Source organism: Beta vulgaris, chromosome 8, assembly GCF_026745355.1.
Source record: "Beta vulgaris subsp. vulgaris cultivar EL10 chromosome 8, EL10.2, whole genome shotgun sequence".
NCBI classification, from domain to species: Eukaryota; Viridiplantae; Streptophyta; class Magnoliopsida; order Caryophyllales; family Amaranthaceae; genus Beta; species Beta vulgaris.
The window spans coordinates 29,308,859-29,321,228 of record NC_079209.1 but is presented as its reverse complement, the minus strand read 5'-3'; the positions used below and the strand labels follow the sequence as shown (position 1 = coordinate 29,321,228).

At 36.8% G+C, this 12,370-nt stretch overlaps 1 protein-coding gene across 4 annotated transcripts in view; it reads left to right on the top strand.

Annotated features, from left to right (window-relative positions):
* LOC104901176 (ABC transporter C family member 2) overlaps positions 1–11,843 on the top strand; it is a 45,125-nt gene extending 33,282 nt beyond the window's left edge. For all 4 annotated transcript variants that reach the window (XM_010688726.4, XM_010688728.4, XM_010688725.2 and 1 more), the window contains exons 22-28: positions 111–291; positions 475–798; positions 1,614–2,370; positions 3,540–3,661; positions 5,818–6,063; positions 10,706–11,129; positions 11,557–11,843. In XM_010688726.4, coding sequence (XP_010687028.1) covers positions 111–291; positions 475–798; positions 1,614–2,370; positions 3,540–3,661; positions 5,818–6,063; positions 10,706–11,129; positions 11,557–11,666 — 2,164 coding nt within the window. In that variant the 3' untranslated portion in view covers positions 11,667–11,843. The remainder of the gene's footprint in view (positions 1–110; positions 292–474; positions 799–1,613; positions 2,371–3,539; positions 3,662–5,817; positions 6,064–10,705; positions 11,130–11,556) is intronic.
* The last annotated feature ends 527 nt before the right edge of the window (positions 11,844–12,370 follow it).

Genomic DNA, 12,370 nt, shown 5'->3' with positions numbered 1-12,370 from the left:
ACAAACAGAAAACTATTACCATTTCTCCCTTTCTCCTATTAATTATTATAATCATCTAATAATCCAATAGACTGTGAATGTAAAATGAAATTCACTTCTTGTCAATGCAGGTACAAGAATGCACTTGGAGGGACATGGGTGGTTATCATACTCCTTATGTGCTACATTTTAACAGAAGTTCTGCGCGTTTCAAGTAGCACATGGTTGAGTGCTTGGACAGATCAAAGCAGCCCCGACAAATATGGATCGGGAACTTATAATCTAGTCTATGCTCTTCTATCATTTGGTCAGGTGAGTCTTTTAGATTAAGTTTAAAATTTGTGTAAAATATTTTCCCTTTTTTCAGTTTCTTTTCAACTGTTTTTCTGTTACAGTCTAAAGGATGTTTTTCCAATATTCCAAGTGATAATTATGAAGATGAAATTTTGGTTGTACTTTCCAGAACTTAATTTGTGATGTATACTCTTGATGCAGGTTCTGATTACATTGTTCAATTCTTATTGGTTGATCACTTCAAGTCTCTATGCGGCTAAGAGACTCCATGATGCTATGCTTAACTCTATTCTTAGAGCACCTATGGTCTTTTTTCAAACCAATCCCCTTGGACGGGTCATCAACAGATTTGCAAAGGACCTTGGTGACATAGATCGGAATGTTGCGATATTTGGAAATATGTTTTTGAACCAGGTCTCGCAGCTTATTTCAACTTTTGTGTTGATTGGAATTGTGAGCACTATGTCTCTGTGGGCCATAATGCCTCTTCTAGTCTTGTTCTATGGTGCCTATTTATACTATCAGGTATATCCGGCCTTCTGGCTTCTTTATAACCTCGCAAAAGCTGTTAATTTTGTCCAGAATTCTAACTTCTAAGAACACTCTGTGTTAAATATTGTGAATTTGTGATCTAGAATTCTGTGCAATATGCTAAAATAGTTCCATAAATTTGATGAGTGAAATAGGTGGGAATTTCACTTTTGTGAACTTCAAGCATATATTATGTCACTGTTTTAATTTTGTATTTACTAAGAAATCGTTTTTCTTAATTGTAGCATCTAAATATTTCCAAACATTAACTTGTTTTATTTTGATTACATGTGTCTATGATATGAACCTCGGCTCATGAGCATGGAGCCCCTTACTATATGAGAAAAATTTGGCCCCGAGTATGTTATTTTTGTTTGTAAACATCACATCACTTTATTTCTGGATACCAATAACTTATGTAATGAACAGGTTACAATTATCCCCTTACCAAGCTATAAGGCAGCTATTTTGTATGATTAGGGTTCTGTTTGAGGACTTGTGGCTCTTATGTTATAGTAGTGCTTTTTTTTTTCCTCTATGGAAGATATAAACTCAGATAAATCAGAGGTGTTACTTGTGATTCTTGTTCAGAATTTTCTCCTTTTCCTATCAATTTGAAATTATTGTATCGACATATGGGTGGGTCTTTTTCATATCTATGTCGTTGGAGATATAATTCATATTTTCTCCTCTTTTTTCTTCAGATTCTATCTCTCATCTATTGTATAAGCTTTATCTGAGAGGCTGTCTCCTTCTTATCTAAATGCCTTGTAAAGTACACTTGTGGATAACATTCTTTTATTTCACAGAGCACTGCACGGGAGGTCAAACGTTTAGATTCAATTTCCAGATCACCTGTATATGCACAGTTTGGAGAAGCATTGAATGGGCTATCAACTATTCGAGCCTACAAAGCTTATGATCGAATGGCGAACATCAATGGGAAGTCCATGGACAATAATATCAGATTCAGTCTTGTGAACATGAGTGGGAACCGATGGCTTGCTATCCGTTTGGAAACATTAGGTGGCCTCATGATATGGCTTACAGCAACTTTTGCTGTCATGCAGAATGGGAGGGCGGAGAACCAGCAGGCATTTGCCTCTACTATGGGGTTGCTGCTTAGCTATGCCCTGAATATAACAGGACTATTGACTGGTGTGCTTAGACTTGCAAGTCTTGCAGAAAATAATTTCAATTCAGTTGAACGGGTTGGAACATATATTGATTTGCCTTCTGAGGCACCTCCTGTTATTGAAAGCAACCGTCCTCCTCCTGGTTGGCCTTCTTCAGGTTCTATCAAGTTTGAAGATGTGGTGTTACGTTACCGACCTGAACTTCCTGCTGTCCTGCATGGTGTCTCCTTCACAGTACCCCCTAGTGACAAGGTTGGAATAGTTGGACGAACTGGGGCAGGGAAATCGAGCATGCTTAATGCGTTATTTCGTATTGTAGAACTCGAAAGGGGAAAAATATTAATTGATGGCTGTGATATTGCGAAATTTGGACTCACTGATTTGCGTAAAGTTCTGGGAATCATACCTCAAGCACCTGTTTTGTTCTCAGGTATGTTTCATCTAGTCTTGGTTCTAGTTAACTTTTTATCTTCACAATACCTCTCGATGTTACGGTTTCTTGTCTTTCTCCCCTGCCCAGCCCCTTTCATGAAAGGTGAAGGGGTTACATTGGGATTCCGTCGAGTATTACTTTTGAAACATGTTAATGTATTTTTGCTTGTTCAACTTCTTATCTTGTTGACATTTTGTGCTATTATCTAGCTTAACAATGTATTAAACAATGGAAAATTGTTGAGATATGAAGATTTGCATTTCATTAAACAATAAAGAATTGTTCAAATATCTAGATTAACATCTCATTGTGTCTCCTCAATAGTCCTCACTTAAAGAGACTACAGGTAAAATTGTTTATGATTAAAAATAGTTGGCACAGCAGCTACACATGGGTGTAAATGCAATGATGCAATGATTACTCGAGCTTTAAGGTTTTTTTTTTCTTTTTATTTTAGAAGTTAGAAATTTGTGCCGAGGCAAAATCATAAAAAATCATTAATATAAATTCAGTTCTTTCTTTTTGGTGCTAACGGGATTGATCATCTGTAGGCTGTGGCTATCTGCTTGCTTTGAAATTTCTGTTACATGAAGGTGGTTTTGTGAATTTTCAACAACTTCCATGTTCCCTCATAACTTAACTCGTCCTTAAATGTCTGTTCTCCTAGCAGGCTTATTTTATTTTCTTCATTTGTTTTTAGTTGTTTTGCCTTTCTGTTTCCTAACCTGTGCTGATCTCTACTGCTGAATCTGGTTTTGATTTGATCAGTCAGTTCATTGAAATTTTTGGAATTAAGACCTTTTTTTGTATCGTAAAATAATTTTTTGAACCAAGATAGTCATGAATCGGATCTTAATTGTCTCCTTGTGACATAAGCTGAGTTGTTGCATATTTAACGTCAACACTGTGCTTATCATGTTAATCTAGCTTTTTCATAAGTTTCCCATGGCATGAGCCCAGCTATTAGTTACTGTTGTTTTCTGTTCTTTAGACTGTAAAGAATATTCGGTAGTGAGTAGGGCCCTAGGAGTGTCTTATGGTTTCAGTGGATTGAATCTGTAATTATGTGCAGACTGCAGTTGTCAAGTTTCTGTACTTTTAGAAAGTTCCCTCTTATTGAAAGAGTCTTAACGACTAATGAGCGTTACTTTTTCTGGTATCCTCAGGAACTGTTAGGTTTAATCTTGATCCTTTCAACGAGCACAATGATGCAGACCTTTGGGAATCTTTGGAGAGGGCCCATTTGAAGGAAGTCATCAGGAGGAATCCTTTAGGTTTGGATGCTGAGGTATGTTTTTCTAGGTGTTGGTACTTTTTAAGTGGAGTAGTTTTTGCCACTTTTAAGTAAATAAATTTCCTCGATGAATGTGTATATTGCTCATATTGTCTATTGGGTGAGGTTCTCATGAGAACCACCCTTATGGTGAGATCAATCCGTTTGGTGAAAACCATGCACCTAGTAGAAAAATTATGCACTTGCTGTTAAAAAATAGGCATATGAAAAAAGCATGCAAATATAAAAAAAACTTACAAATTCGCACCACAATTTGAAAACATGCATTGTGTAGGTAGTAGATGAACACTAGTCTTTTTTCTTCTCCGTCACATGTTTCTGTGCTCTTACCTATGTTACTCCGAGACCTTCGTTTACCTCAAAAATCGGGTGTCGTGTCGTGTCTTGTCGTGTCGGACACGACACTTCACTTGGATACTTCATTTTAAACTAAAAACTTGTCTTTTTCTACAAAATAGCCAAGTCGGACACTTGGACACCCGTATCCGAGTAGACACTCAATCCGTGTCTGAGTAACATAGGTTCTTACCATAAAGGTGGTTTTCACATAAGCCTAAATCTATCTATCAATTTTTATTTCGAATTTTTTTAAAAAGTAGAACTCTGTATTATCAATTTATTTTAAAAAATTAATTTGTAAAAATCTACCTTATGGAGTACATTCGTGCTTTGATTTGGCCGGATTCTTTGGTGTTAGCCTTTTTTCCGGCATCCACCAGTGGCAGTCATATGCCATGCAGGTTTCTTCAATGAGCCGTTTTTCCCCTTCTTCCCTTCATTTTTCAGTGGACTCGAGCTCTCCTTTCCCCTCCTCTCATTGCCCTCCACTCTTCAAAGCACTCTTTCATCTTTTTTATTCTTAATTTTTGGACGGACCAATTATCTCTCTCTCTCGACTCTGTTATAGAACAATAGGAATGCACTTTCCAAAAGCTAGCTCAAGAGGAGGAGAGCCCACTGTCCTATATAAACAACACCAACCTCCCATACGTTCGGTGTGAGATCCTTTCCCTGGGATCAGTCCATAACATTCGCCCCCCCATAAGGACCAACATCCTCGTTGGTCACAGCCACGTTGGTCACGGCTGGCTAGTTCCAGGCCACCACTCCGTGGGCCACCACTCCGAGGTTTGGCTCTGATACCATTTGCTATGAATTAACATAGCTTAGACACATTAATGGCAAAAATTATGGAAGAAAAGGGGTATTTGATTGAAAAACTGAAATTACAGCAATATAAAATGATAGTTACAAGCTTTCGAGAGGCTTTTTCTCTCCCATTGAACTTTAAAAGCTCACCCAATTTTTCTTAACAATTTTCAACATACCTTTCTCTCTCTAATTATCCCTATATATAGTGTAATTACGTTAGCACAACTACCTAGCTTATTCCCTAAGCTACTCATTAGGATAATACCTAAATTACCCTTACCCTAAAATATTAGTTCATAGCAGACTCTCGCAAAAATCTCACCATCTAGATATCAGAAAGCCACCTCTCTTGACCCAATAAAGCTCCACATGGAATGAAGAGTGAGCAATGTGCCAAATATTTCGAATACTCTTATTCAGATTTAAATATATACTATGTGGAGATTATGTAAAATACATAAAGCTAATAAAAATAGAAAATTTCTAATTCCTTGCTGCCATGCCAGAATGCTGTATTGCATGCAAATTTGCCATCGTCGAAGAAGTTTTATCTACTTTTTTTTTCACAACTTCAGTAGTGGGAAATAGATATATTAGGAGGATTAATTTATGGAGTGAATAATAATCAGAAATAAGAGAGAGGGAGAGACACAGACACACACACAAACACACACACACACACACACAGAGGAGAAGTACGAAAATAATTAGAAAAGAAATAGAGAAAGATTCAGAGTGAGTATAGTTCAGAGATCCAGTTCCAACTTGGCACTTTTTTGTAGGTTGATGTTGATATAGCCCTGCTTTTTATTTTAAAAATGCAAATAATAGTTTTGTAAGTCCCGTATCGGATTAAATTATTTGCCAAAACTTTTTAAGTTTTCTTTGATGTGGTAACTGGTGTCTATTGTACCTACACTCGATATATGATTAGTGTTCTCTTGGTTCCATGTATTCAAAAGGGAATATTGTTTAACTAATATTCGTTGTTTCTGAAGGTCTCTGAAGCAGGAGAAAACTTCAGTGTTGGGCAGCGACAACTTCTAAGTCTTTCACGAGCTTTGCTACGGAGGTCTAAGATCCTAGTTCTTGATGAGGCAACTGCTGCTGTTGATGTGAGAACTGATGCTCTAATCCAGAAAACCATACGAGAAGAATTTAAAACATGTACAATGCTCATAATTGCACATCGACTCAACACTATTATTGACTGTGATCGTGTTCTTCTTCTTGAGGCTGGGAAGGTATGGTCTCCGACATTTAGTTATGTTACCTTGGTATGTGTTAACTACCTTCTTTGTTGTGTTATTTTTTTTTTTAACGTAGCTCCAAAGATATCAGTTGAGCTTCGAAATGGCACATTAGACTGATGAATCAAAAGCCCAAGTTAAGAACTAGAGCTGTGAACGAAAGAAACTTGATTAATCTTGAATTGTGAGTAGTGTTCTGGAAATGATTTGCTAAGAGACACATATCAAGGGAAAAGCAGCTGAGATTAGTTTTTCGACTATTAGTTACCAAGCATTCAATCAGAATATGTTTGTATGAAGAAAAAAATATGTGTCGCTATTAGTTTTTATCATTGTAAGTAAAATTTTCTTGTTAAAAAAACTAATTGCCAAGACTTGCAGAATTTTGCCTTTATCGTTCATAGTATGGCGTTATTAAAGGCTAGATAATTTGTTCCTTGCTAGGAATATACTATTATACCTATCCCGTATGTAATATAAGGGGGGCTAAAGTTTGGAGCTTATCAAAATCAGCCTTCTAAAAACATGATTAATTATGCCACCAAGCAATATAGAAATTTTTTTCTTTCTTTCACCATGTTAGACGTGAAGGGATTCTTATCCTATGGGATTTAAGGTGGTAGTTGCTCACCAAAGTGGGTGATAAATGATGATTTTAATGTGCTTCCTACTAGTGTAAGAGTTAGGGGGAGATTCTAGTATTACCTCTATGTGAAGGACTTGGAGTTTTGAATCATGTAGTCAAGACTGCATTTTGGTTAATCACCCCCTGATGGGTGTACATTATTTGGTTTGTAAAAGGGTAGGATGATATGGCAGCGAGGACGGATAGTTTATTTTGGTCTATGGATCAAGTGCTAGAACTACAACATTTGATTGCGATAGTATTTGATCATAGCCCTTTTAATTTTTGTGACTTCCTACAGTTAGGATTTGTGCTCATGTGTATAAAAATGGTAAAAATGTCTTAGCCCATTAAAAGAAGTTAACAGTAACCTGACTTATTTATCAAACGGACAGTTGACAGTAACCTGGCTTATTTATTAAACGGATTAGTGAATTTGACCCATTTGCTTTCTTTGTTCATTATTATTATCAATTAACTTCTGCATAGAAAGTTGATTATAAAAGTTGTAGTGTACATTACCATTCCATTAAATCAACAGGTTAATATGTCTATCCATGTCTGTCGAATATCGCAATCAAAATTAGCTATTTTCAGTTTAGATATGGGTTGATCTTGCGAATTTGTGGACTTTGCATGATTAAATTTTGGTAAAGGTCCGGCATCGGAGTGAGTGCTTTCTGGAGTTAAGTGGACTAGTATATATTAATAGATTTTAGTGTGATAGAATCATAGAATAGTTGAAGATGTGGACCATATATGAGTTCAGGGAGATGACCTGGCAGAGACCCACTATTTAGGTCCTAAAGTATTTGCGCTAAAGACTATAGGTTGAATTGCCTTTTCAATATCCCAATTCTGTCTTCATGCTTTCAACTGAAAGGCAAAGGTACCTGTTAAGGTGTGGTTTTTCTTGTGATGCTAGCGGTAGACAGGATTAACAATATCAATATTTTCTCCAGAGAAGAAAGCCAGTCAAGTTTTGGCTTTGTTGCGCCGATATTTACTCGTGTTTCATTTTTATCTTCATAGTTGGGTACCTCAATTACGTTGGAAAAATTGTTTCTGTTGTGTCAGTTGTGGGCTTACCCTTTTTCTATAGTGGACTGTTTGCATGTGTAGTAATTGATGCTTGGTTGACCAGGGATAAGGAGGTCTTGTAGTATAAAGCTTTTATTGCAATAGTTAAAAGTACATATGTATATGTGTGACCACAAATGAGAATTGCATCTGTGGTAGTGAGGCAAGTTTTTACAAAGTTGCTGAAGCTGATGACTTTGAAAGGAACATTGTGGAATTACATATAAGATAGAAACCAAGGAAGCTTGTGATTCTTAGAAGAATTATGAAGAGCAAAAGGTTGCCTTCTACTTTGTTGCTGACTTCAAAATTCTTGATTCCCTATCACACAGAGTGATTAAAACAGTTATGTCCTCCACATGAATGGTATGGAAATGCTACTATGCTAGCAGGGGCTGATGCTTCCTAACAGGCCCCTGAAAGTTATCTTTAGGGCTTTTATCCTTTTCTTCCTTTGCCGAGATACCAAGATGTCAGGTTCCTAGCAGGATCCTTGGTTGTCTTTCATGCTTCCCTGTTTGCTTTTAGTGTCTGTGTCTTTTGCAGCAAGAATGATAGATGTGTCACTTGGAACTTCCACCTCCAGCAGATATCTTTTTTATTAGGAGGTTGGAAAGGAAGCTAACGAGCTGAGTGTCCTTAGTAAAATTTCTTTGATAGATACCCCATTTAGGTAGAGTGTCTTGTTGCCTGAGTTAAGTGGAATTATATTTTGCGACTCTGGAGAAACGCAATAAATTCCCATGAAAGATAATGCATGTAGGGGTGAAGTTTTTTGCTGGCTGATTTCAGTGGAACGATATCATGCAACCCTGGAGAAACTCAACAGCCATGTTAAGCTGCACCGGGTAAGATTTTGTCAGCAAATATGCATATTGTATCCTTGGGTTGCGGCTAAAGCAACAGGAAGAGATCTGTGAGTGAGGCTTATTGGCCGAGACATGGCCATCACCAGTTTTTGTATTAATTCCTTTTTATATAACAGCTCTCAGAGCAACTCCACTGGTTGAGCAAAATGGAAATTGACTTAAGTTGCCACCTAGATTTCTCTAGCTAACTTCACTAATCAAAACCCCCACAATGGTTAAGCCAAATTCATTCAGTTGCTTGAAATATAACCATTGATGGGAAAAATTAAAGATGTAGCATGTGGGTCCAACCACACTTTTATGTTTCCTTTCAATAGCTTGTGCGTGAGACCCATTTGCTACAACATTTCACAGTGAAAGCCACGCCCTATACATTTCTTCATCCTCCAACAACAATGGGCCCACATAATTGGCTTGGCAAATTTGGCTTTGTAGAGCAAAGTTCATTAGCTAAATTATTTCCAGCGACTTACTCCAACGGTTGGGCAAGTGGCTTAATATTTCTGAAATTTGCTAGCAAGTCCCTGTTCAAGCACCATTGGAGTTGCTCTTAAGTGTAATAGGTGTGCTTGGTTTGTGTCTGATTTCAAATGTATGACTTTGCTGTGTGGAATTCGGAAGGAATAGGGGGTGAAGGGTCAAGGGTGTAGTGGTGGTGCTGTACTTCCATTGCGAAGTACAAATTCTGATATCAGACCCTTCTTGTCACCTTGAACATTCTAATATGGATGTGGACAGATTATGCTTCATTTTTTAACCCAAACAAATGTGATTTTTTCATAAAATAGTCGAGTTTGACAGTTGAACATATTCCTGTGTTCTCCTAGTCCAAGTTATGTAACAATAGAGAGCAGTATATTCTTTCTCGATCAGATTTGTATCATTTTTACTTTTAGTGGAAATTATATGAGCTTTCCTTAAGTGGTGTGGGGGGTAATCTTTCATTTACAAGGTCAACAATTTTACTCCTGGGCCTCCTGGCTCCTGCCTGAAGAGAACTAGCCGACCTAGGCTCAACATTGGGTTTTGAGGGTGAGGGCTTCGTCAGCTATCCATCTGGGGTTGTTTTTATGAGAGGGAGCAATTTGTTTAGTGTCTTATTGGATATGTGTTCATGAAGATATGCTTTCAGAATCTCTCTTTCAAATGTTGGAGATATTTGAATGTTGTAGTGTCTTTTTCCCACTTTGCAGTTTCTTCTTTGCAACGTAAGGTATCTCTTTTCGTCCAAGAAAATTGCTCATGATACTAGGTAGAGGCTATTTCACAATCTGTTGTATGAAGTAAGAACTGCATAGAATAAAAACACCTCACCATAAAACAAAAGAGCGGGAGTGGTTTGAGAACATAGAGATGGCTACAACTTTGTGTAGATAAAAATTTACATATATCGGTTTAGCTGTTGCTGAACTATCAGTAGGAGATTTAACCACACCATGTGCAAAAGCGTCAACATGATAGCAACGTGAACCCACTCCATTCAACAACCTCAAGTTTTTACTGTTTTTCTTTAAGGGTTTGGCTGTTACCTTCTAGGATAATTGGCAGAAGATATTTATGACGTGAAGTTTATTTGCTAAGCTTATGGACATCTGTGGAAGATAGCAGGGTTTATCGAGCTTAAAATCATGTTCTTTTGTGTCATAGAGTTATTTGATATGTAAATTAACTATAGACATTCTCTGATTGACTAATTTGGGTGTAAAAGTGTCTTATAGCTTTCCTTTTCCCTCATATTCTTTCCTTTTCTTTGTATATATTTACGTCATTTATTAATAGAAGTTCTGCTTATCTCAAAGGATAAAATTACTAGATAATGAAAATAACTCCAAATTTTACACATCTATGATATAGCTATTAAGAATTTAAGATGTGATCTGTTCCTCCGATGGACAGCTATCTATGTTACTTATGTGCCATGCACTTATGAAAAGTGAAGATATGTCTGGAAGCCCTTCACAATGTTAACACTTTTTTATTTCTATCATAGATAGAGTTCTTTGTCAAATGTTTGTTACATGATTATCTTGCCTGTTGTTTACAAGTTATATTCCTCCTCCAGGTCCTAGAATATAATACCCCAGAAAAGCTTCTTCTAAATGAAGAAAGTGCTTTCTCTAAGATGGTTCAAAGCACTGGAGCTGCAAATGCTCAATATTTGCGCAGCCTTGTGCATAGAGTTGAAGAAGAAAATTCGTCAACTGGAGATAACAATAGGCTAGATGGGCAAAGGAGGTGGTTGGCATCTTCTCGATGGGCAGCTGCAGCTCAGTTTGCCCTTGCTGTCAGTTTAACCTCATCACAGAATGACCTTCAACACTTGGAGATCGAAGATGAGGATAATATTCTGAAGAAGACAAAGGATGCAGTTATAACGCTGCAGGGTGTTTTGGAAGGAAAGCACGATAAAGCTATTGAAGAAACTCTTGAACAGTACCAAGTTCCTACAGATAGATGGTGGTCGTCTTTATATAGGGTGGTTGAAGGTAAATCTTTTTCATTTTATACCCCATATATATTGCTGAGTCTTTCTGTAAACATCCAGAAGCTAAAGGTATGTCCTTTCACTTCCAGCAGGTTCAACTATTTACCAACTATTATGCTTTACCCTTCATTTAATTAGCTCATTGGATAACTGCTAGTGAAATGTAAATACTTCATTCAGCTTTGATGGAAATTTACTTGTTGATGCGATTAGCCAGAGCAGAAGTCAAAGAGTGGAACCTATGATTGAATAGTCCCTTTGTGTTTGTCCATTTTGTGATCAATATTCAATCATTATGTCTATAAATCTTCTATTAAACATTCATTTGCAACAACTATATTATGATGTATATTTCCTATTATGAGTATATCTTTCCAATAGTTGTTTCCTATTTGAAGCAGATTTTGTTATACCTTTCTTTGTCCCAGGTCTTGCTGTGATGAGTAGGCTGGGTCGGAGTAGACTTCACCATCCTGATTACAATTTTGAAGACAAGTCTATTGACTGGGATCATGTAGAAAGTTCAGAGAATCTGTGACTTGATTCTGTATGTAAATTTTGACAAATTATATGACGTGTTGGCTGTTGCTGCATTTTTGTAACAACTCAATGTACAATTTCTGTAATTCGAACTGCATTTTTGTAACTTCTAAGGCATTATATAGAACAATAAAACACAGTAGTTCCGCTGATTGAAGTTGGAGGCACTTCTTTATCTTGGATCTTTATATTGCGGTTAATGGCTAGTTAAGTAGTTATCTTTTAGCTAAATTGACCAAATTAATCTGTATAATATTCCATCCGTTTCCTAAAGATTTTCCCTCTTTCCGTTTAAATGCGTTTTCAAAAGATCTTCCATCTTTTACTTTATTCCTTATTTAGAATTTTTTTTCCTTTTTACCCTCTCATGTCCCTATTATATGGTCCACCATTACATTATTAATTCAATTTTACCCCCTTTCTCTCTCCTATTTTAACCCCTTTTTATTTGTTTATTTATCTCAATCCCTTTTTTTCTCATACTTTATCCACCCGATACCCCACACAAATCGATCCTCCTTGGTATCTGTAGGAACAGTAACAAGAAAGATCTTTAGGAAACGAAGGTAATATATAAATGGTTGTGGCTTGATTCAGATTTCTCTGTAAAAATCGTAAAGACAAAGATATACTATCATCAAGTAATTCCATAATTTCGGGGGCGTTTGGTTGTCATGAGGTAAAGGGAATGGAATCAAGAAA